General features: G+C 38.8%; 1 protein-coding gene across 1 annotated transcript in view; it reads left to right on the top strand.

Annotated features, from left to right (window-relative positions):
* The window catches only part of GAS7 (growth arrest specific 7), a 149108-nt gene that overhangs the window by 93069 nt on the left and 29515 nt on the right, over positions 1–26524 (top strand). Inside the window, exons 3-4 of the mRNA XM_083355398.1 lie at positions 20242–20319; positions 24738–24823. Coding sequence (XP_083211524.1) covers positions 20242–20319; positions 24738–24823 — 164 coding nt within the window. The remainder of the gene's footprint in view (positions 1–20241; positions 20320–24737; positions 24824–26524) is intronic.

Raw genomic sequence — 26524 nt, forward strand, 5'->3', positions numbered from 1 at the left:
TTTGGGAGTTGTAACTTCAAATAACTGTCCACTTGAAAAGTACATTTGTATTTACTCAGCCATTTCAAGTTACCCACCTTACTAAGGATAGCTATATCAGTTTGTTCTTCTATGTCCTTAATTCTTTGGGCAACTCTTTTTTTAGATTGTTCTCCTGTTACGCAAGAGACAGGAAGGCCACAGCTTCTTACAAAATTTGTTAGTTTGGTGATCCAGGAGATTTGTGATTGTAGTTTTATTTGCTCTAGTAGGCATAATTTGGGGAGTCTATCAGTCTCCATTTCATTAACTTTGCACCAGTAGTTATAAGCTCTAATTTTAGATAATGCCTGAATTGTATGAATTCCCAATTCAGCTCTAACTGCTGCAGCAGATGTTCTTGGATCTACACCCAAAATACATCTCAAGTGCTGGGTTAAAATCATAATGCAAATCAAAGATCTGGAGTATGGCTGCATTATAAAAGCAAAGGGGAGGCTCAATATAGGTTTCTTTTAAAACTGATGGGTATATTTTAAAAATTCAGCATCTGATAACCATTCATCTTCAACTATTTTAGGAAATCAGATCTTTGAAAATGTTAAATTTATGAAAGGATCAGACAAAGCATACAAGTCTTGTTTTCTCTTTTCATTCTACTCTAGACAGTAGTAATAACTCCTATCTAATATGTGATTGATGATTCCAGAAGCAACCAATTACATGTGTATAAAGCACCTTAATAAACAAAGTTTGCTGTTTGCTGTTCTGTTGGGGAAACCTCAATAAATATTGAAGTGTTGTGAGTCCTTTTACTCACAGCCGAGGCAATTAGTCAAGGGAATGAAGCTAGCCGCAGACATTCCTGTTGGTCCTTTCTTGCATTAAGAGTATTTTACAATGTATGATTGATTGTTCCTTTTCTATCAGATCATTGTTGACTCTTAGAAACCTCATAAAACATGGGAAATTATCACATATATATGCACAAACTTGGAAAAAGAAGAATCATGCTGTAAGCAGGAATCAGTTATAGATTTCACTATAAAATGTATTGCCCTCTTTTCCCTCAACTTTTTAAAATATATTTCAATCAGAATAGAGCGAGAGGGACCTTGGAGGTCTTCTATTCCTACCCCCTGCTCAAGCAGGAGACCCCACCATTTCAGACAGGTGGCTGTCCAGTCTTTTCTTAAAAACCTCCAGTGATGAACCACCTACAACCTCTGAAGGCTGAAGCTGTTCCACTGGTTAATTGTTCTCACTGTTAGGAAGTGTCTCCTTAATTCCAGGCTGTTTCTCTCCTTGATTAGTTTCCATCTGTTGTTTCTTGTCTGGCCTTCTGGTGCTTTGAAAAATAAGTTGACCCCTCTTCTTTGTGGCAGCTCCTCAAATACTGGAATACTGCCATCAGGTCATGGTTTTTTAGGTCCTTAATCATCTTAGTTGCTCTTCTTTCCACTTTTTCAAAGTTTCAACATCTTTTTTGTAATGTGGTGACCAAAACTGGATGCAATATTTCAGGTGTGGTCCTACTCAAGATTTATAAAGTGGTAATAATACTTCATGTGATTTTGAGTCTGTGCCTCTGTTTATACAACCAAGGATTGTATTAGCTTTTTTGGCTGCTGCCACACACTACTGGCTCATGTTTAACTGATGGTCCAATGGATTCTAAGGTCCCTCTCCCAGTTATTATTTTTAAGCCAGTTTTTATACTTGTACCTTTGGTTTTTCCTACCTAGATGTAAAACCTTGCTTTTCTCCACATTTAATTTCATGTCATTGTATAGAGCCCATTGCTCAAGTCTGTCAAGATCTTTTTGGATTTTGAGCTTGTCTTCTGGGGTGTTGGCTATTCCTGCCAGCTTAGTGTCATCTACAAATTTGATGAGCTCCCCTTCTATTTCCTCATCTAAGTCATTTATGAAGATATTGAAGAGTACTGGGCTTAAAATGGAACCTTCTGGTATCCCACTGCTTACTTTCTTCCATGTAGATGTAGTACCATTAAGGACTACTCATTGAGTACGGTTTGTCAGCCAGTTACAAATCCTTTCAGTGGTGATGCTGCCTATCCCACAATTTTCTAGTTTACCAAGAAGTAGATTGTGGTCTACTTTCTCAAATGCCTTGCTAAAGTCTAAGTATACTACGTCCACAGCATTTCACTGGTCTACTAATTTAGTCACTCTGTCAAAGAATGAAATAAGTTTGATTTAGCATGATCTGTTTTTAACAAAATCATGCTGGCTACTAGTTATAACTTTATGTTTTTCTAGATGTTCACAGATCTGTTCTTTGATTATTTTTCCCCAGTATTTTTCCAGGTATTAATGTTAGGCTGATTGGTCTGTAGTTTCCTGGGTCTGTTTTTTTCCCTTTTTTGAAGATGGGAACCACATCAGCTCTTTTCCAATCTCCCGGTGCACCAGGATTTTTTTTTAAAAAAAAAATATGATATAATGCTTCTGAGATGACATCTGCCAGCTCCTTCAGAACTCTGTGATGTAATCCATAAGATCCTGGTGATTTATATTCATCAATATATTCATCAATCAGGTGTTCTCTTACTATTTTCTTGCTTATTTTGATTTTAATTTTTATTTCTAGTCTGTCTGTTACAGTTATGTTTTTGGGAGGTCGGGCTGTAGTTTCTTTTTGCATGAAGACTGATACAAAGAATGAGTTAACCCTAATGCCTGTTATGTACTTGCAATCTTCTCTCTTTAGTGGACTGACTGTTTCCTTGATTATTATTATTATTTTGTTATTTATATACTGAAACTTTTTTTTAATTACGTTTGACTTCTGTTGCAAGTCTTTGTTCATTCTGAGCCTTTGCTTTCCTGACTTCATCTTTGCAGATTCTGGCTATCCGCTGATATTCTGCCTTAGTTATGTGTCCCTCTTTCCATTTTTTGTACTTATCCTTTTTTTTCCAATGTATCCCACAAAATTGTTTTAATTTTAATTGGTGATCATAAATATAGAGGTTCATGATGTTCAAATAAAAATATATGTAGTGGATAGAGAGAAATCCTATCCAAATATTTCAAATGCTGAAAAAATTAAGAAAAAACAAGTTGAGTCATCGATTCAGGTTTTGGGCAGAGGTGGTTAAAAGCCTGAGAAAAGACAACACTGATTTGGTGAGCCTAAACATTATTTATTCTTTTTTTTTTTTAAAGCTCATTGGGGTTTTTTGTTGCTGTTTTATTTTTTTCTCTTTCTTTATAGGGAAAAAAATATTTTGTTGTAGATTACTCCCCTTGTTAGTATTTCATAGAAATTTTAAAAAAAAAAATAAAACCAATTTTTTTTTTTAAAAAAAGCATTTAAAAATCCTAATCTTCGGAGAAGGGCGGGATATAAATGGAATTAAAATAAATAAATAAATAAATAAATAAAATAATCTGGATGGAGCCAAATAAAATTCAAGTAAATGAAATCCTGATAAACCAAACAGGTGAGGTTTTTTTTTATCAAAGAAGTTGGCAAACTCCCTTTAATTTTTGTCTTCTCAGGAGGACTTGTGGCTAGCTGAAACCTAAATAAGAAAAGAAACCCTATCACATCTGGGTTAAGAATAAGGGAGCAAGCCAGAGAGTAGCAAAGGCTAGAGGTAGATCAGGACTGGATTTTATTTTATGGATTATGATTTGATTTGTGAGACACTCTGGCAAGTATATGTATAAAGAGTGGAATCCCAGCTGAAAGAACAGCAATTGAAATTAACCTCTGCAAACATCACTGTTCATTTCTTCTTCTTCTTTTCCTCTTCTCTTTTGGTGCCTTTTCAACGTCCTTTTGTTCTGCAACCCAGATAGACACAATAAAGATACGGCCTTAACAAATCAGTAAAGTTTATTCTGGGGAAAGACTTTAAGCCACATTCCCCACCCTGGAAGAAGGATTGGAAACTTGTCTTCTCTCTGGATACAGAGGGGTTTCTCTGGAGAAAATTGGCTTCCTTTTTTTTTTTATACTGTAACTCATTCCATCGTATTTGACACTGGGGAGAGTACATCAAAGTTAGCTAATTGCAAAACAAACCCCAGAAAAATAATAGCATAAAAGTTCAAGGTAGACCAGGGGGGCCTTCACTCAGGTTCGACTGGTGCGCCAACTACGACCTTATCTGGACCTGGATGCCTTACGTACAGTCACCCATGCACTTGTGACCTCTCGCCTTGACTACTGTAACGCTCTCTACATGGGGCTGCCCTTGAGAGCCACTCGGAAGCTTCAGCTGGTGCAGAGTGCAGCTGCACGAACACTTTTGGGGGCCTCCCGATACTCCCATATCACACCTCTCCTCCGTGAGCTGCACTGGCTGCCGGTTGCCTTCCGAGTGAAATTCAAGGTGCTAATGATGACATACAAAGCCCTACATGGCATGGGTCCGGATTACCTATGGGAGCACCTTCTGCCAACGTCAACACCCCTCCGTCCTGTGCGCTCCCACAGAGAGGGCCTCCTCAGGGTGCCACCGGTCAAAGAATGCCGGCTGGTGGCCCCCAGGGGGAGGGCATTCTCAGTGGGTGCGCCAACACTCTGGAACTGCTTGCCTACCAAAATCCGGATGGCCCCCGACCTTCGCACCTTCCGGCGCGACTTAAAAACTTACCTGTTCCAGCAGTCCGGCCTGGCCTGATAGCTCTTGGGGTTTCATTTGTTTTTTACTATTGTTTAAGTGTATACCTACCTTGCTCTGTACACCGCCCCGAGTCCCTCGGGAGAAGGGCGGTAAATAAAAACAAACAAACAAACAAATAAATAAATAAATAAATAAACATGACTGAAAGTCTGGAGTTGTATTTTAAATGACAAAAGCAAGATACTAAACCAATTTAGATAGGGAGAATTTTCTTTTCATAATGATTTATTTGCATTTAATAAATATTTACAGAGGCTGTTGCTATGCATAAGTGTATTTAATGCAACTTCATGCAATTAATTAGTTTCAGTATTTTCTTGCTAAAAAGGCTAAGGAATAAAATCATCAATTTTAAATGTGTGGAAAAAGGGGTTGAAGGTTTGTTTGGCTTGTTGTCATTGCATCAAGCAATTTAAAATGAACAATGAAACTGCTAAATTTCAGCCAATCCATTATTCTGTCAGTTTTATCACTGTAAGGAGACAGTTTATGGATTATATTTAATACTATTCATAACTGTGCATGTGTTTTGGTGTTTATTGAATGTAGCACCTTACTGGAGTACTAATATTATTTATCACTGATACTTATTACATATCTCAAGTTTATCTAATTGGGGTTTTTTTTCCCTAAAATAAATTCTGGTGAATTGAGATGAGTCTTGATACATTAATTGAAAAGCACAGAAGATGCTATTAAAAGCAATGAATGGGTGAAAATTCCAAATAACTGCAGTTAAAGTTGCTGAAAAGATTGTGAGGTTATGTAATAACTAGCAGACACAGTAGAGGTAGGAGGTTGCACCTGCCACTTCTCCAAACAAGATTTATTTCAGCCATGTATTATTGTGATGAAAATCACTTTATTATCTATGCAACACATAAGGATAAAAGACAACTCCTAAAAAACCCCTTTCTCCGTGCTCAACTTTTTCTTATGTTCACTAGCTATATGTTGTGGAAGTTGAATTGTGCTTTTTTGTTAGTTGCAAAGTCATGTCCGACCAATCACAACCCCATGGACAACATTCCTCCAGGCCTTCCTGTCCTCTACCATCTTCTGGAATCCATTTAGGCTCATGGCTATTGCTTCAGTGACTCCATCCAGCCACCTCATTCTCTGTCGTCCCCTCCTTCTCTTGCCCTCAATCTTTCCCAGCATTAGGCTCTTCTCCAGTGAGTTCTTCCTTCTCATTAGGTGGCCATAGTATTTGAGTTTCAACTTCAGGATCTGGCCTTCTAAAGAGCAGTCAGGGTTGATCTCCTCTAGGACTGACCGATCTGATCGCCTTGCAGTCCAAGAGACTCACAGGAGTCTTCTCCAGCACCATAGTTCCAATTTTTTGGCGCTCAGCCTTTCTTATAGTCCAACTTTCACTGCCATACATTGCAACTGGGAAGACCATAGCCTTGACTATGCGCACTTTTGTTGGCAGGGTGATGTGTCTGCTTTTTAGTATGCTGTCTAGATTTGCCATGGCTTTCCTCCCCAGGAGCAAGCGTCTTTTAATTTCTTAGCTGCAGTCCCTGTCTGTGGTGATCTTGGAGCCAAGGAAAATAAAATCTGTCACTACTTCCATTTCTTCCCCATCTGTTTGCCAGGAATTGAGAGGGCCAGATGCCATGATCTTGGTTTTTCTTAATGTTAAGTTTCAACCCAACTTTTGCTCTCTCCTTCTTCACCCGCAACAAGAGGCTCTTTAGTTCCTCTTCACTTTCTGCCATTAGAGTGGTATCATCTGCATATCTTAGGTTGTTGATATTTTTCCCGGCAATCTTAATTCCAAGTTTTGATTCATCTAGCCCTGCCTTTCTCATGATGTGCTCTGCATATAAGTTAAATAGACAGGGCGACAATATACAGCCTTGCCGAACTCCTTTCCCAATTTTGAACCAATCAGTGGTTCCGTGTCCAGTTCTCACTATTGCTTCTTGACCCTCATATAGGTTTCTCAAGAGACAAATAAGATGTTATGGTACTCCCATCTCTTTAAGAACTTGCCACAGTTTGTTGTGATCCACACAATCAAATGCTTTAGCATAGTCAATGAAGCAGAAGTAGATGTTTTACTGGAACTCCCTAGCTTTCTCCATGATCCAGCATATGTTGGCAATTTGATCTCTAGTTCCTCTGCCTCTTCATAATCCTGCCTGTACTTCTGTAGTTCTCGATCCACATATTGCTGGAGTCTAGCTTGTAGGATTTTAAGCATAACTTTACTAGCATGTGAAATGAGTGCAATGGTGCGATAGTTTGAACATTCTTTGGCACTGCCTTTCTTTGGAATTGGAATGTAAACTGATCTTTTCCAATCCTGTGGCCACTGTTGAATTTTCCAAATTTGCTGGCAAATTGAGTGTAGCACTTTTACTGCATTGTCTTTTAAGATTTTGAATAGCTCAGCTGGAATACTGTCACCTCCACTAGCTTTGTTGTTGCTCAGCTTTCCTAAGGCCCACTTCACTTTATATTCTAGGGAATCTAGGATGTCTGGCTTGAGGTCAGTGACCACCTCATCATGGTTATCAGGGATATTAAGCATGTTCTTGTATAGTTCTTCTGTGTAATTTTGCCACCTCTTCTTAATCTCTTCTGCCTCTGTTAGGTCCCTGCCATTTTGGTTTTTTATCATGCCCATTTTTGCATGAAATGTTTCCTTCATCTCTCCAATTTTCTGGAAGAGATCTCTGGTCCTCCCTATTCTATTGTTTTCTTCTATTTCTTTGCACTGTTCATTTAAGAAGGCATTCTTATCTCTTCTAGCTATTTTCTGGAATTCTGCATTCAGTTGGGTGTACCTTTCTTTTTCTCCCTTGCCTTTCACTGTCTTCAGCTATTTGCAAAGCTTCCTCAGACAGCCATTTTGCTTTCTTGCATTTCTTTTTCCTTGGGATGGTTTTAGTTGCTACCTCTTGTACAACGTTGCGAACCTATGTCCATAGTTCTTCAGGCACTCTGTCTATCAGATCTAATTCCTTAAATCTGTTTGTCACCTCTCCTGTATATTCGTCAGGGATATGATCTAGTTCATACCAGAGTGGCCTAGTGCTTTTCCTTACTTTCTTCAGTTTAAGCCTAAATTTTGCAACGAGAAGCTCATGGTCTGAGCCACAGTCAGCTCCTGGTCTTGTTTTTACTGACTGTATAGAGCTTCTCCATCTTTGGCTGCAGAGCACATAGTCAGTCTAATTTCTGTATCGACTGTCTAGTGATGTCCATGTGTAGAGCCATCTCCTTGGTGGAGCAGTGGGCTAATGCCTCCTTAAGTAACACCAGCTGCCTGCAATTAGTGCAGGTTCGAGTTCCACCAGGCTCAAGGTTGACTCAGCCTTCCATCCTTCCGAGGTAAGTAAAATGAGGACCCAGATTGTTGGGGCCAATAAGCTGACTTTGTAATAATGCCGCTTGGGGGGGCAGGCGAAAGCCCTAATAAGCAGGCATATACATAGAATGAAGGCTATTGGTAAGCACATTGATTTGTGCTTTAGATTGTAAGCCGCCCTGAGTCTTTGGAGAAGGGCGGGATATAAATGGGATTAAAAAAAAAGACTGTTTGCTATGACCATTGTATTTTATTGACAAAATTCTATCAGCTTGTGCCCTGCTTCATTTTATACTCCAAGGCCAAACTTGCCTGTTATTCTGGTTATCTTTTGGCTTCCTACTTTAGCATTCCAATCCCCCATGATGATAAAGACATCATTTTTTGGTGTTAGTTCTATAAGGTGCTGTAGGGCTTCATAGAACCAGTCAATTTCAGCTTCTTCAGCACCGGTGGTTGGGGCATAAACTTGGTAAGGTAAAGGTTCCCCCGCACATGCGTGCTTGTCGTTTCTGACTCTAGGGGCCGGTGCTCATCTCCGTTTCAAAGCCCAAGAGCCAGCACTTGTCCGAGGACATCTCCATGGTCATGTGGCCGGCATAACTAGACGCCAAAGGTGCATGGAACACTGTTACCTTCCCACCGTAGTGGTTCCTATTTTTCTACTTGCATTTTTTACGTGCTTTCAAACTGCTAGGTTGGCAGAAGCTGGGACGAGTAAAAGGCGCTCACTCTGCTACGTGGCACTCGGGATTTGACCCGCCAAACTGCCAACCTTCTGATCGACAAGTTCAGTGTCCTAACCCACTGAGCCACCGCGTCCCTTATAGACTTGGACTACTGTGATATTCAATGGTTTGCCTTGGATTCGAACTGAGATCATTCTGTCATTTTGGGGGTTGTATCCCAGTATTGCTTTTCCTACTCTTTTATTGATTATGAAGGCTACTCCATTTATTTTGAGGGATTCTTGCCCGCAGTAGTATACCTGATTGAATTGTGCTAGCCCTCCCCCAAAATGAGGCTTATATATGTAAACATCTCAGTATGTAGAGGAATCTTAAAATCAAACAAAATTTTCTTTTATGTGGACAATATCTTTACACACAGTATTTATTCTTACTGATGTCAACATAGTTACTGGAGTATGTAATTTACCCGGCCAGCATAGCTAGTCAAATGTGGTTCTCCCCATATTCAATGCATGGGGGAAGAGAAAAATCTGCAAATTGTTGGGCATGCATGGGGGAAGAGAAAAATCTGCAAATTGTTGGGCATGGCATCATAATTCAATCCACTTCTTTTCTGTGCATGTAATATCAACATACAAGGGGCACAAAGATTGGACACGAGACCGTGTCTGCCATGTTGTAGACATGACATCTCTCCTATGAAAGTTTGCTGGATGATTCTCTGGATACTTTTCATACTTGTCTCTTCTCAGATTTTTTTCTCTCCTCCCACTTCCCACTATATTTACAGTTCTGCCATTAAACTTTTCTGCACTCCATCTTGCATAATCCCCTTTTCCAGAAGGTGTTCATTTCGCTTGTAAGCTGCCCTGAGTCTTCGGAGAAGGGCGGGATATAAATGGAATTAAAATAAAAAATAAAAAATAAAAAATTATGCCATTGTGTATATTGAATAATTTTACTAACACTTAGGAGCAAGCTAAAATAATTCATTTGGGTTTGGCTGCCAAGTCAATTAAATAAAACAATTTAGTGCAAAATCATTCTATATACCAGTAGTTGATAAACCTTTTCTTTAAAAAAAGGATACTTCTATTTGAACAACTGCTGTAATATGGAGTGCCTTGTTATTTTAGTACGTGCCATTATTTGGCAGTGTAACACTGCAGGTTAACATGGAATCATTGGTTACATAACAGCTAGATAGCAGTGCCAGTATAGTTTATCTTTTCATGTGTAAAATTCAGAATGTTTGACTGAATTATTTTTCTGTAAAGGCATGAAAATACAAGATGTTACTTCTGAAGGGACAAAAGTGCTACAATTCCCTTCAGCTATTCATTTCCTTAAGTTTGGGAAGGGCAAATGAGCTTGCTCCTGCTAAATATTTCCGAATTCTTTTAAAGCAACAACTGCATTAAAATTAATAGGTCTAGATCTGAATCATAAACATATTCACCCAGGCAGAATGTAGAAAATAAGAATTTATCAGTATTCAATACTGAAAGATTTTTTTAAAAAAATAAGCAGGATTGGCCTGATTTATTTATATAGTAATGAAACTCACATGACATAATTTGCAAAAATATTGAAAAATCTGCCATCATCACCATGGATATGTATTAGTACTGGGGTATCATTTGAGAAGTTCCTTAGATTTTTATTATATGATTTTTATTATATTGTGTGTGTGTGTATATGTATATAAAATTATTATTTTTAATAGAATTATCTGTATCCAGATAAGGTCTCAAAACCTCTGCTCATTCTAACACACCATTTATCCCTTCGTGGTGGTGGGGAAACTATATATTGAATTGTCACATCTTTTCTAATATAGAAAAAGACATTGGTTGATATGACTTAAATGTTTTACTTCATCCCTAACTTTTTTCAATAATCATAAAGATGAAGATAAACTCTTCTTTCTCTGTGGATTTTCCCATTTCAGCCTTTAGCAGCTTGTCTTCTGTAGCTAAGCTGGCTGAAATAAAGCCAGCTTCTGAAATCTCTTTCCAGATTTCAGCCCCTTCTTCCTTTTGGGCCTCAATGGTGGCTAGGTAGTCTCTCCAACCACCTTGAACTTAGTCTCTAAATGGTGAATTACCTTACTTCACTTCCTGCTCCCACCCATGTTAGAAAAGCAAGCACACATTACTTTCCCCTTTTTGCAGTATGTCCTTTGAGGATTGATGAAGAAAAAAAAGTGAAACAAAAAACATCAGCACCTGGGTTATGTGGAGAAACTGGCCAGAACATTTCCTAATAGTGAAAACAATTAACCAGTGGAACGACTTGCCTTCAGAAGTTGTAGATGCTCCATCACTGGAGGTTTTTAAGAAGAGACTGGACACCATTTGCCTGGAATGGTATAGGGTTTCCTCTTAAGCAGAGGATTGGATTAAAAGGCCTCCAAAGTCCCTTCCAGCTCTATTATTCTGTCAACAGTTCTCACTTTCAGCTAATTAAGAAAAGGCCAGCATGTCACCATTTCACAACTTAACTTCAAAAATAAAGTCCACCTTTTCAAGGCAGGAAACTCATATGAAATGGTCATCAAGGTAGAGACTGGAGATCGGGAAAAGGGCAAACTCACTACAGTATCCTAAGGGACGCGGTGGCTCAGTGGGTTAGGACGCTGAGCTTGTCGATCAGAAGGTCGGCAGTTTGGCGGGTCAAATCCTGAGTGCCGCGTAGCAGAGTGAGCGCCTGTTACTCGTCCCAGCTTCTGCCAACCTAGCAGTTAGAAAGCACTTAAAAATGTAAGTAGAAAAATAGGGAACACTACGGTGGGAAGGTAACAGCGTTCCGTGCGCCTTTGGCGTCTAGTCATGCCGGCCACATGACCACGGAGATGTCCTCGGACAAGCGCTGGCTCTTCGGCTTTGAAACGGAGATGAGCACCGGCCCCTAGAGTCGGAAACGACTAGCACGCAAGTGCGGGGGAACCTTTACCTTTACCTTTACTACAGTATCCATGGAGAGTCTCAGTCATCCAGGTCATAGTTATCCCAAAGGTGCTTTTTCATGAGGCAACTGGACTTTTTTGTTTTTCTTTGAAGACGTTTCGCTTCTCATCCAAGAAGCTTCTTCAGCTCTGACTGGATGGTGGGGAGTGGAAAGATTTATACTCCTTGCAGACAGCTGTTTATTTGCATTCTTTTAGTGAATTGTTAATGCTACCTGGAGATTTATCTGTGTCTTCAGGGTCACCTGAGTAGTGCAAATGTGTGTTCATAAATGTATGGCACAACATAGGAGAACAAACCCATCAGGACAAGGAATCAGCAGTCCATCTGCATTTAAAAGACAAAGGCCACTTTTTCAAAGACAGCAAAGTCCACATTTTGGACAGAGAGGACTGCTGGTTTGAAAAAGGGGTCAAAGAAGCCATCTATGTCAAAATTGAGGAGGATGTGCTAATGGAGGACTTTTCTGAAGCAACATTTGTCCTGTGGTTCTATGGTGTAATGGCTAGCACTCTGGACTTTGAATCCAGCGATCTGAGTTCAAATCTCGGTAGGACCTAAGCTTGCAATACAATGTTTTAAGGGAGGTGTTTTTGTTTTTAGATAAAGCTATTTCTTGAGAACAAGAAAATGCGTGTTTATTTGAAAAGATCTTTACAATAAACGTACTGCGGTATCTTATAAGATTTGCTTATTTGCTGATCCTACTAAATTAAAGACAAAATCAATTGATTGAGTCCCAAAAGTATAAACTGTGAACATCCGGGGTCTGATGAAAACTCTCTGGCTGGAAAATTTTGCTGTGATATTGATTCAGGAGCGCAGTGAGACATGTGCAAGTCTGTACATTGGGGAAACAAATCAACCACTTCCTAAACACATGGCACAACATAGGAGAACAAACCCATCAGGATAAGATTCAGCAGCCCATCTGCATTTAAAAGACAAAGGCCACTCTTTCGAACACAGCAAAGTCCACATTTTGGACAGAGAAGACCACTGGTTTGAAAGAGGGGTCAAAGAGGCCATCTATGTCAAAATTGAACAGCCCTCTCTCAACAGAGGAAGAGGGATATAACATCTATCTCCAGTCTACAACACAGTCCTTTCAGCAGTTCCAATAAGGCCCCACACACATTTGCACTACTCAGGTGACCCTAAAGACATAGATAAGCCTCCAGATAGCACTAATGACTTGCTAAAAGAATGCAAATGAACAGTTGTCTGCAAGGGGTATAAATCTTTCCATTCTCCACTATCCAGTCAGAGCTGAAGAAGCTTCTTGCATGAGAAGCGAACCGTCTTCAAAGAAAAACAAGAAAGTCCAGTTGCCTCGTGAAAAGCATCTTTGAGGCCCACTACAGTAGTGACTGGGACATTGGTGTAAGATAGAAGGAAGTGCAACAGGTGGATTGGCTTTCCAATTTGTGGCAGGAGGGAGGATACAGAATAAGAACCATTGGGTAGAAGTTACCTTCCCAGCAACAAGCTGAAGATGACATCATTGTTTCCTGACCTTCCTAAACAGTAGGGTGACCTGTCTTCACAAGGAAAATGCAAATCAGTCCTGAGTCTCTGATGATTTAATGCTCTTCCAGTTAGTTGTTCTAGCAAAAACTGTCACACTGTGTAAATGTCAGTTTCATTTTGTGACCAATTTCAAAATAATGTCTAGTCTCTTTTTAAAATTATGAAAGGATACCTCCTTGTTGGCTAATAGATCTAAATATAAACTGACTATCTTCTCCCATTCCTGTGTGTCAAAAAAATGCTCTACAAAGTTTGTGAACATCCTTCAGATTCTACATTTTCATTATGTCCTATATAATTCAATTTTTAAGGCAGATCCTCACGAGAGCTCTTCTATTCTCTTTCACTAATCTTGTGCAGAATGACCTCATAGTTGAATTATACAAGTATCTTGCTCTAGTCTAGTCAGTTTTCAAAATATTCTGTCCTGTGAAGATGGGTATTTTCTCAGAGAATTAACCTCTCAAGAAAGTTTTTTCCATAGCTTCCCTCAGTGTTAAAATAAAGATGGAAAACTCCTTTGCATCTCTCATGGCTTCCCTTGTGAATCCAGAAAGGCTGAATATATATTTTTTTTCAAAAAATAACATATTTCCTGGGAGTAACTGAAAGCTATAGCCTTACAATTTTCCATGGAGAACAATTATTACCAACTTCTTTAGGCATAAACGTACGATCTATTTTCTTATCACACAAGCAAGGAGCTGCTGGAATTGTCTTGTGTAGCCAAATTCTATCATATCTATTTCATTTTATTAATATCAAATACATCATGTACAACCAGCACTTCACATGTAAATATAAAATACATAAAAAATTACTAGTTTACCCAGGCAGGACAAAAATTCAAATTTAATCCTAAAATAGCTAGATACATTTTAATATTATCCAGTTAAGGGGAAATAGTGGAAAATAGCACCATGATGTAGTGATTTCAGCAGATAGTTCAGGATAAATTCTTGGGTTAGGTTTCTGTTTTGTCTGTTGTTGTATGGTTTTTATTGTTACTGTTAGCTATCCTGGTTGTGTGTCATACATTAGCAGTTTAGTGAATTGGTTAAAATAAATAGTCTTGGAATTTTAGAAAAAATTCAGGAAGTCAGTGTGTGTCAAAATTACTTTTTGAATGAGCATTAAATCCTGAGAGATTTATACTGTTATATTATGAATTAATTTACCCTAATTCCCCAATCATTTTGTAAGTCTGTTTCTTAATTTTTTTTTATTGAAAAGTTTTAAAATACAATTTTCCTTTGAAAAAACCCCCTTCCCCCTCCCTCCTCCCCTCCCTACCTCCCCCCTATCTCCCCCCCTCCCCCTCTCCCTCCTCCCTCCCCTGCCTCCCCCCCTCTACTTCCCCTCCTCCCCCCCTCCCCCCCCCCCGACTTCCCAGAGCAAAATACAAGGTATATATCTAAAAAGCAATCATAAACAATCATATACTAACAATTATAAACTCTAAAATCCATCACTCTCTAGCTTATATAGAGTAAACCAATCCTTAACAATACTAAATATGTATAAAAAACTAAAATAAAAGAAAACTAGCATCATTCCCATCTATGTTCTTCCACAATTCACTATTACCTAGACATATTCTCACTTACACATCACAAGCACCTATCCCTATTAACCTCTCTAGCCAAAATAGGCTATAATAGATAGTTCTTACACAAATTAACCCGCATTAACCCACAAAACTTTCTTCCTCTTCCTCTGTAGTAAATTGTCCATTAATTCCAAATTGAACATTCTGTTACCAGACATATCATCCCAAAACTCTTAAAAACACAACTACCACTTGACTATAAGTATATTGTGGAAGTTCCATAGATTTCTACTGGTCTTATTTCTTTTTTGAGCGTTTTAAGGCAGCACGTGTCACCCTCTGTTCTCTAGGATCATCCAAAAGAGTTGCAGCTTGATCTCCTCCTGTACCCTTCTCGTCTATCTGTCCATCTTCATCCTCTTGATGTTCTCCTTCTCCAGATCCCTCTGCAGCTTCCAGAAGTGTTGATGGGGTTGCTTTTAAAACATTGTTGTAAAAATCATGCGCTTGCTTCACAGTACCCAAACAGTACCTTTTGCCATCATACATGAAGCTCAACCCAGCTGGGATCTCCCATCTGAACCTTATATCTCTTTGCTTGAGCTCTTGCACAAGAAATATAAAGTCCTTCCTTCTCTTTAAAATCTTTGGAGGAATTTCTTTTAGAACCAAAACTTCTTGACCAGCAATCACAACTTTAGTATCATAGGCAGCTTGTATAACTTCATCTCTAATTTCCCTTTTTACAAAATAAACCACCACATCTCTAGGCAACTTTCTCTGCTTAGCAATCCACGAATTCACACGAAACACTTTGTCCATGCCTTGTTTTATTTCAGATGCTGGATGGTTCAATACCCCCTCAAAAGCCTCAGAAACCAGCTGCTTTAAATCTTCCTTAATATTCTCTTTTAGGCCTCTAATTCTAACAGCAAACTGCATCTGGTAAAATTGAGCCAAACTCTGTTCGCTATCCATTTTGTCTTTTAAATCTTCAATTTCCAATACTTTTGCTTCTAATATAGCATTCCTTTGAGTCAAGTCTTTCACTTGATCATCCAGCACCTCCACACATTTAGCTACTTTATGCACTGAGGACAAAATGTCTACCTTCATCTCTCTAAGTTTCTGCTCCATCCTTTCTTCCATTCTCTGCTCCAGTTTCTCCAATTTCTCCTCCATCTGTGCAAATTTAACACCCATTGACTCCAAAATTAACTGGGTATGTTTTTCAAGATCCTTCGATGTCAATACATCAGGAGAATGCAACGCCTGCAGTAATGATTGTTGTTGCACCGGAGAATTTCCAGCACTCCGAAAAGTTCTAGGGGGAGGTTTAGCCGCCATCTTTTACTTACAATTGTGACGCACTTTCACTTTAAGTTTTAAGCAAAGTCCATCAAGCTTGAGAGTAAAATAAAATAATCCTCTTCATCTCTTCATCTTTCCCTCTTGTACTGCTCTGCCTGCTCTTTTCCTTTCATAGTCTCTCCTTCAAGCAGGGATGGTCGCAGACGCCTGGCTCTGCTCCATAAAGTCCGGAGCAGAGACGCTAGCCAGCTGGGAGCAGCCCAGGCTACGGGGGAGTTCAATCCTTCAGCCGCCCAAGCTCCAAGCTCAGGCGGCCCCGGAGAACTCGACCCCTACCTGGGGGCTCACCCCCTCCTCTTCTCCCGAGGAGGGGGCTTCAAATTCGCCCGAACAGCTGATCGGCGCTGTTTCGGGCGAAAAATCACACAGCTGAGCCGCGGGCAGCCCGGGAAGGCTGTCTCCGGCGCCGCGGAGCCACCGGAAGTCTGTTTCTTAATTTTTATTTGTGATTATAGAGTGGCTATATAAATACCCTGCATAAATTTGGGCTGTATAACTATAGTTGGTATCAGAGGTACTATTGGGACAATAGATTTCAGAAATAGAATTACTGATTTTTCAGGCTCCTTATTCAGTGCTTTTCTTTCCTTCTTCAAATCACAAATTATACATCCACACAAAGTGCTAATGTTTCCACACTTTAATCAAGTACTTGTATTCTGCACTGTGCACTCTGCACTGCAATAGCCTATTGTGACTCACTATTACCATCTCAACACTCTGCAGACACTCCAAACAAGTCTAAAATAAAAGCTGCTAACTTAGACAGTTAAATAGGAAATGGAATGCCAAGCAAATTTTAGCATTAATAATATTACACTTCCTAATTGTTTGCCTTCAGTGCTGTTTTATTATATGTTTTAACCTGCAGAGGCTAATAATTTGCACTTGAATGCTTGGGCCAAGAATATTTTTGCATCACCTGGCGGCGATGTTTTTTTTTTAAAAAAAATTACGAGCATTCAGTTAACAGAGCTCCAGGAGGCTGACTAAAATGACGGATATTTGGCTGCTAAAGGACTACTGAAATAACTAAGGCTGTGCATACACATACATGTGGGGAGAACCACAGCAGCTTCTGAAGCAACTGAGAATTGCCAATTATGCGACTTCTTAAATGATTGGGGAAAAGGTGTTTTGTAAGTGCTCCTTCCCATTGCAAAGCGCCTCTTTTGAAAGCCTTGCATACTCCTAGAAATAATGCAGATGACTGTGGATCAATTAGCTTGAATAATGTTTCCTATATCTATATTATTATATATGTTAAGACTAAAACAAATACTATAAGGGAAACAGCTGCAGTCAAACAAAATACTGTTAATATAATTTCCACTACTTGATAACCTCCAGATGTACTTATACTTCATAGAATTCTCAACAAGTTTATTCATTAACACATCCACACTTCAGCTTTTGCATCTATTTACACAATGCCTATGTGAATCATGGTGTCTCTTCATACATTAACTGGGAGGAATGGCTTCGTAATCTGAATCATTGAAAACAAGTGAAAAAGTGTGGATTTTTTTCATGTGAACCAGCGGCCTACTTTCAAATTGTAGTGTCCTAAAATGTAATGATTCATGATGGATGATTATGATCCATCAACCACAAACATAATTTGGAAGGAAAAGAAACTCCAAGCATGGGAACCATGTGAATAATCACGTAAGGCATTTCCATATACAGCTTTTCTTCAGTGTTGTGCAGCTCTGATATAGTTATGCTGTAAGTGTAATAACATCTCTTGTTTATCACTTAAGATAAAAGGACGATACGTAAGTGGCAGTGCCACTGTGCATTATATTTACAGGTATCATGATTAGTATTGATGCTTTGTCATCTCTACAATAGTCTTAAGGGGTTTTAGCAGGCAAGGTTGTGGAATTGCTTCATGAAATCTTAGTTTTTTCCAGTAAAAATATATTGTTCTGAAAAAAGTAAAATGTGTATCAAAATCAGAATAAAAATGATTTTAACTTTCATACTTTTTAAAAGGTAGTAGCAGGCTTAGAAAGGGGTATTTCAATAGCTAATAAGTTTGTCTTGTGTTTTTAATGCCCTGTTTTCCACGTTTATGTACTCTGGATAGGAGATGGTGTTTATAATACGTGACAGGATATTTGGAGGGAATTCAGTTGCAAGATAGTGTACAGAAAACTGTTACTGATGCAATAGAAGCATAACAAATCGTGCAATCAGTGAGTGATACTTGTCCACTTTCCATGTGAACGTACTGTGATCCTGCAGAAAAAACATCTTGAATGTTTATAGTTTACTATTATGTGAAACCAGTGAGACACACAAAAAAAACCTGATATTATGATACCACAAGATAGATTGCAATGCAGGAAAACAAGCTGTTGTGCAGGCTACACAGATCAGCAATTAGCACAAATCTATCAGTGTCCAGAGAAAAGGGAATTTGGAGAAAACAATAACTGGAAATAAAATAATAATAATAGGAGAAAGAAAAATCAGCATAGTATTTTGCTGGCTTGGTATAGTAATAAGCTATGTAGGTATTTGATTTATAGTTTTGGATAATTACACTGGTGATCATCCACCAAATCTTGCTGCTACATAACTCCATTTTTTCAGTTATCTGCAACCAATTATTGTGTGTTGGCCTATCATTGTCCTTTTTTCCCAAGTGTGTCCAATCTTCCACGCAATATTATAATTTTTGCATCATTTTCACATATAGAGTTTAGACTTGCCCCCTTCTTTGAATATTACATGTTTGACTCTTAGAAAGCAAGCACACAGCTTCTCAGTTCAAACACTGTAGATGCTGTAAATCTTCTGTACTTGCAGCAACTCCTGATCTGCAGAAATAACCTCAAAGGTGGAGCCACAGTCTGTGACTAATTCAAAGTGATAGCACCATCTACAGTCAGAGATGCTGTCTGCAATTATCATTTGAAAACAGCTGCAGTGATTCCTTAGCACTTGTTTCCATCCTCATTCAGCCCAGATGTTATGAAAGGCATGATGAAATAGATAATGTTTCCAAGTTTCAGTACCTAAAAAAAGAGAGACATTTTTGCACTCAGCAAAAATGCTTGAAGTGGGGGGGGGGGAAACGTACATCAGTGAAAGGGGAAATGGTTGCTTCTAAACAGCTGGGCATGGACAACCCTTATTTTATTTTCTAAAAGAAAGTCTACCTATGCTCTTTCCTTTGCATATTTCAGGACAGTTTGATAGCTCAGTTCTAATTGAGATTCAAGGTGCTGGTGATGACCTATAAAGCCCTAAATGGCTTGGGTCCAGGATATTTGAGGGAACACCTGCTGCCAGCATCAAGCTCCCTTCAACCTGTGCGCTCCCACAGGGAGGGCCTTCTCAGGGTACCACCGGCAAAAGATTGCCAGCGGGTAACACCCAGGGGGAGGGCCTTCTCTGTGGGTGCACCTCCCCTTTGGAACCAGCTGCCCGTGGAGCTCAGGACTGGCCCTGACCTTTGTTTATTCTGCCGGGACCTGAAGACCTGGGTCTTTAAGCTTTCCGGCCAGGACTGAGAATTTTAATTGTAATTTTATTTAATTGGGTTTTAATTGGAGTTTAATAGGGGTTTTATTTTATTCAAGGACTAAATTTAATTATTTTAATTGTTCTTAACTTTTGTAATGTGTATTGTTATTTTAAATTCCTTGTGAACTGCCCTGAGTCCTACGGGAGAAGAGCGGTATATAAGTCCAATAAACATAAACATAATGAGTGCTGACATATTGTAGAAAACAGTGGTAGTTGGCTATTATAACAACTGATCTAAACAATCCCAGTCTGTGGGTTTGTAGGCATTTCAGGTGTATTCTTCCAGTTTTTCTGACTCCCACAGTCTAGACGTATAGGGTCAATTTCAGTTTGACACATAACTGACTAGAATCACAGTAGGCTGTTGAGCTTGTAGAGCAACTTCCTCCTTTAAGTGGGAAGACTGCCTAAAGGGATTCTTAATGAATACCATTTTCTCTGAAAGAACTGGCATTGAACACTATATGAAAGAGCACATTTCATGAATTAATACTTTTGCCTGGTAATGATTGGCATTTATAAAATCCATTATGTGTGGTTGTATAGGAGCAGGGGGGAAAACAAAGGTCTTACATGCACCTATTAGAGATTGTGACTATTGTTACTGATATTGTTACTATTTTTAACAGAGACTACTTGGGAGCGACCAAGCAGTGTTCCGGGAACTCCAAAGATTTCAGTGACCCAGAAGAACTCCTTGTCTACAGGTAGGGGACAGATCATCTGTTCTACAAGTGTATGCAGTTACTTTCCCCAAAAGGGGAGGGGATCATAAAAGCTCTTACCATCTGCATTAAATGGAAAAATCCCTGTGATATATTTCCCTATCTTTAGAAAGAAAGTAGTGCTAGGAGAATGGACAGGATTTCTTTAGCAGAGATATAGTTTATGAATAACAACAACAACAACAGCAACAACAACAGCAACAACAAATAATAATAATAATAATAATAATAATAATAATAATAATAATAATAATAATAATAATAGCAGCAGGTTCAGACTTCAGTGACTGAATGCACTATGCTGTTTTGCCAGGGCAATGATCAAATACCTAGTCAGTTGGTTATTTTGGATCCGGAGACAATAAGCACACCAGTGAATAAAGATGATTTAAGTTTTGTTATGAACTCAAACAAATTTAAAAGCATAACATAAAAAGCATATATACCAAACAAGATGAGATTGAAATCCTTCAGCTCCTTAATCATGAGAGCAGAGAGACTCCAATTTCCACAGTATCCGGTGCTAGGTTTTGTGCAGAGGCTCCCTACAAAGAACAACAACTCCAAGGTTTTTTTGTCTTCGTTTTTATCAAACCCTGACACCATGACTGTTTGGTCCTGTTATGGTCATGAGACTGTAAGGCCTGGCTTTGGCTGGATGGCATATGACTTTCCTAGGTTTGCAGCTATGTGAAGACACTCTCCTTCCCTCCCATCCCTTCTCTTTTATTCAGTAAACAAGAGGGGGGGAAAAGACAGGCAGGCTAACTCAGAATGAAGTCTAAACTTCTGGGCTTTTCTTAATATGAAGGAGAAATCAAAGTATGTCACCAAACTCCTCAAAATAATAATGGATTTCTGCATTGTCGCTACATATGCCTACCACCTTGGCCTATCCTGGATCTGCGATCTTGCAAGGATGTTCCTGTGATATCCCTGATCCTGATTATCCACCTTATATGTTACTTTCCATTCTTCTATTCCTTGCTGAGTGTTGTTTTTTTTTTATACTCCATTATCCACTCTTCTGAACCAAAGTACCTGCTTTTGCTGTTCAATGCCCCAAAGGAGCAGTCAATCTTTATTTTTTTTCCAGAATTGATTCACAGTCTTAGTAACTATGTCTAGATCCATAATTCATTGTCTTCCTTTTTCTCAGTATCCAGCTTTCACAGCAGTTCATTACTATTAGTAAAAAAAAAATCATTGCTTTGACCATTTTAATCCTTGCTGTCATTGGAAAATCTTTATCATTGCATAGTTTCATTTTTTTTCTCTGAAAGTAAAATGCTTAGAGTTTTCATGTTGGTTTCTTTGAGATGCTTGAATTTTGTGTTTAGAACTCGTCTTACTCTCCCTGCCCCTTTCCTCCACTTTTTAAATTATAGAAGATATGAAATGATAAACAGTGAAGGAAAGTACAAAATCATAATGAGGAATGAACTGGGACTCATAATACTTCCAAACCTCATTTTTATTTTCTAACATTTAGTTCTGCTCTGTAAGCAATTGTGTCCATAATTATATACACATATTACATAGTATATGTGTATATATGTATATAGTATATGTATGTGTTTGTATGTCTGTGTGTGTCACTTCATTGCCTAATTTTGACATAGAACTTTAAAGGCAGTAAAGGATTTATCTACAATAAGCACACTCCATTAAATGTGTTTTAACAACTAATGTGGCTTTTTGTTCCAAAATTTGAAAATATTTCAGCAGTGTTCTGTTGGTGATGCTGAAGGAATACTTTCAACAACTAGACAGGTATGTCCACATGCAGCCCTGGACAGGTAGTAAAATGGCCCTACAAGATAGCAACAGCAATCGCAATAAGACTTATATACCGCTTCACGGTGCTTTACGGCCCTTTCTAAGCAGTTTACAGAATCAGCACGTTGCCCCCCAATAGTCTGGAACATAGAACATCATTAGAGTTGGAAGGGACCTTGGAAGTTACCTAATCCAACTTCCTTCTCTACCAGGAGACCCTATACCATTTCAGACAAATGGCTGTCTTCTTAAAAGCTTCCAGTGATGGAGCACTCACAACTTCTGAAGGCAATCTGTTCCACTGGTTGATTCTTCTCGAGAAATTTTTCCTTAGTTCTAGATTGGATCTCTCTTGGATTAGTTTCCATCTGTTGTTTCTTACCTTTTCTTCAGATGCTTTGGAAAATAAGTTGACCCCCTCTTCTTTGTAGCAATCCCTCAAATATTGGAACACTGCTATCATGTCACCCCTGGTCCTTCTTTTTCACTGGACTAGACAAATCCAATTTCTGCCACTGTTTTTCATATGCTTTAGCTTCCAGCCCCCTAATCATCTTTGTTGCTCTTCTCTGTATACATATGCCTGTGTGTATAATTTATATACATTTTTGTGTTTAATAAAATAAAGGAATTTGTTTTATACACACACACACACTCACACACACACACTATATATTTTACATATGGCTGAAGACAATTTCACTTCACTCAGTGCGGCCCAGGTAAGTTTGGATAACCGTGACCTAGACCATTGACTTTATGGTATCTCACAGACCCTCATCCTGCCCCCCATTCATTGTCCTCATTAAAATGCTAGAGGAGATCATCCAGAATTTTGAAAACTACTGTAAACAGTATGCTGTTATTGTTGCTTGTCATCCAATTCCAGCGTGCAGTAGGTATCCCTGAACATTGTCCAAACGTTTCAGTGGGTACAAAAGTAATTTATTTTATTTATTTTATTTTATTTTATTTTATTTATATACTGCCCTTTCCCGAAGGACTCAGGGCGGTTTACAGGGTGATTAAAACAAAAAATACAAAAGTTAAAAACAATTAAAAATTATATCAATCCCTCAACAAATAAAAACCCCAATTAAAATTAAAATTAAAATTCTCAGCCTGGGCCAGAGAGCTCGAAGAGCCAGGTCTTCAGGTCCCGGCGGAATGAACGGAGGTCGGGGGCAGTCCTCAGCTCCACTGGCAGCTGGTTCCAGAGGGCAGGCACACCCACAGAAAAGGCCCTCCCCCTGGGTGTTATCCGCCGGCAATCTTTTACCGGCGACACCCTGAGAAGACCCTCCCTGTGGGAGCGCACTGGACGAAGGGAGCTTGATGCCGGCAGCAGGTGTTCCCTCAGATATCCCGGACCCAAGCCATTTAGGGCTTTATAGGTCATCACCAGCACCTTGAATCTCACCCGGAGGGCAACCGGGAGCCAATGCAGTTTGGTGTTACATGGGAGTATCGGGAAACCCCTATCACAACTTGCGCGGCCGCATTCTGCACCAGCTGAAGCCTCTGAGTGGTCCTCAAGGGCAGCCCCATGTAGAGAACATTGCAGTAGTCTAAACAGGAGGTCACGAGCATAAGGATCGTATATTGGCATAAGGATCATATATCTAAGATCTGCAAATTTCTTCGGGCCATGGAATCTGTTTGACTTTTTTCTAAAAAATTCCCCGATCAAGAAGGGTGGGGCTTTTCAATATTGTTTGACAAGTCCCACCCTTCCCACTGTACCTCAAATTATTGGCATCTCTAAATTGCATCATTATGGTGAGATAGGATGGCTGAATACATTCAGGTGTTTTTTTTTCCCCCATAGTCCCTTGCAGACAGTTTTAAGCCATCTGCTTTCATCTCAGTGCTGTTCTTCAGTGGCATTTGTAACAATTTTTCTAAGTGTTGGAGAAGAGGGGGAAAAAAACCCCTCTTTTCCTTAAGAGATTAAGGGGGGAGGGAAACCCTCTCTATTCAAGAGAATAAACCTTATTCACTTAGCAAGAGTTTTGTTCCGTAGTTCCATGCAGGAAGGTTTTTTTCTCTAGTTCTGCAGAATCCATTCAGGTCCTTATAGATCTCTTCCATGCAATAGAGTTTGAAAAACCCCAAACTCCCAGATTATAGAGGAAAAATCTTTTAAAGATAACCCTTTTTCCCAGCACCTTTATTTCTCATCAAAGCTATGCAATTTTCTCTTTTGGGTTTAGGGGTTAGCCTTCATTTTTTTAGCATTTAGAAAACCTAGAAAAACATTTTTTTTAAACTAGGTTTGTAATTGGTGGATTATTTATTGCCTATTTTAATGGTAATTTTAATCTGTTTTATGTTTAAAAACATCTGGCAGCCCTCCTCCCCACCCCCAGCATGCAGAGTTAAAAAAAGTTATAAATTAAATAAACAAAATAAAATAAATATTTATTCATTTAACAAAGATGTGGATGGTATCAGTGGAATACATGCAAATTTACTGAATTGGTGCTGGAGAGTGTGTTAAATAACATTTAGGAAAGTCAAGTAAAATACTTGATTTTAACAGAGTGACTTAAAAGCCCCCCCCCCCCCGCCTTTTTTTTCCTGCCTCCTTGGTCTGAACTTCATGTCTTTTTTCCTTACAGTGAACGGATATCACATACCAGGCACGTTGGCCTCCCAGCTAGAGCCAAGCCACATGAGTCTCCGCAAAATCAGCAGTGACCCTCAGGTAAACTCACACAATGTTCTTCAGGGATCCTTCCTTAATAAATTTAACTTTATTTAAAAGTAGGGTTAGTGGTAACTTCCAGTACCAGGAAGCTTGGAAGTTGCTTTTTTATTTAGAAATTGTGAATCACATTACTGCACACCAAAGCCTAAGCTTGTACTGTGAATCCCAAAGTCATTATAGTACTGAACCACCTCTCCTCCCTCCCTCTCTCCGTCCCCCCTTCGTGTGTGTGTGTGTGTGTGTGTGTGTGTGTGTGTGTGTGTGTATCTCTCCATCTCTCTTTCTTGGCTGCTTTTTATATGTCGGAGCTTCTATTGATCTTATTCAGTTTTGGCCATCTGTGATCATTTGGTAGCATGAAGTTCTTCAAGCAAGTCATGCAATGTGCTTTCTTTCTGTCCAGGTTTTAATTGCAATTACACTAAGTGTCTGCTTACTCTTTGCTCTTTGGTCTTCACTTCATTGATGGGAATTTTTTATTGTTGTTATCTTCAATCAGATCTATGTTTCTCACATTTGTTTATGATGTGCGTGAACTTTGGAAGTTGGGGGTATTGGAAATCCTCCATGAGCCTCTTTTATTGCTATTTTTGAACATGTTGAAAGATGGCTTGAAGTTTTCTTGCAGAAATACATGGTTTAGTCCTTAGGGTCATATACATGCTTCAGAATTCTATGTATAATTGTTGTGCTAAGCGTAACAGTGTGGTGATAATGACAGTCCTTGACACCAGTCCAGCATGTCTCTGTGCTAGGAGGCTTTTGAGAAATTTCCACTTTCCTGCATTCTAAACACCGGGATCATTCTGAAGTGATCTTTTGCAAATGACATCTCTAAACTGTAACCCAGTGCTCCTTGTAGTTTACAGCTGTGCTTGTAAGTGTTATTCATTAACACCACCAATGGATTTTATAAAATCACAGAATGGGGAGGGGAATTTAGGCCACTGAGTTTAACCCCTACCCAGCTAATTGCAGGAATTCAAATTAAAGCATCTCTGCCTAGAACCCATCCAGCATTATTGTTCTAGATAATAATACTTTCCACTGTCATAACATTTGCTCTTAATGCTTAGCCATTTTTTCCAATAATCATTTTATATTTTAATTCAAATTTAAGTACATTTTACTATGTTCCTCACTCCGAGATAACAGATTACAGGTCTTAATCTTCTGTTGTGTGACATCCTTCAAGTATTTGGAGAATATTATTATATTTCTCCTTGCCTCAGATCTACTCAAGGTTAAATATACCCATTTTTTCAATGGAAATTATTGTTTCTAGTCCCCTGACATCACTGGTTGCACTTTTCTGACCCTGCAGTACTTAATCTGAATTCCTAAAGTGTAGTGCTTTAAACATAATACCTGAGTTTTGAGCTAACCGATTCAGAATAAAGTAAAAATTGTAGTTCCCATGAAACCTAACATTGTAGTAACTTCTATTGCAACCACATCAGACTACTGATTCATACTCAATTTCTAATCAACAATTCTTTCAAAATATTTTGTTAAGTACTATTAAAAAACCATATATAAACTGAACAATATCTATGCATTTAATTTATGCTTCCTAAGTATATGTTTGCATAAGTCTCTGTTAAATTGTATTCTTTTATTTTTCAGCACATTTGTCTAGTACAACAAGTTTTTATTTTTTGTCTTCTAAGATACTAGCTATCTTCCCTTCCCCTAATA

The sequence above is a fragment of the Vipera ursinii genome, assembly GCF_947247035.1.
Source record: "Vipera ursinii genome assembly, chromosome: 2".
NCBI classification, from domain to species: Eukaryota; Metazoa; Chordata; class Lepidosauria; order Squamata; family Viperidae; genus Vipera; species Vipera ursinii.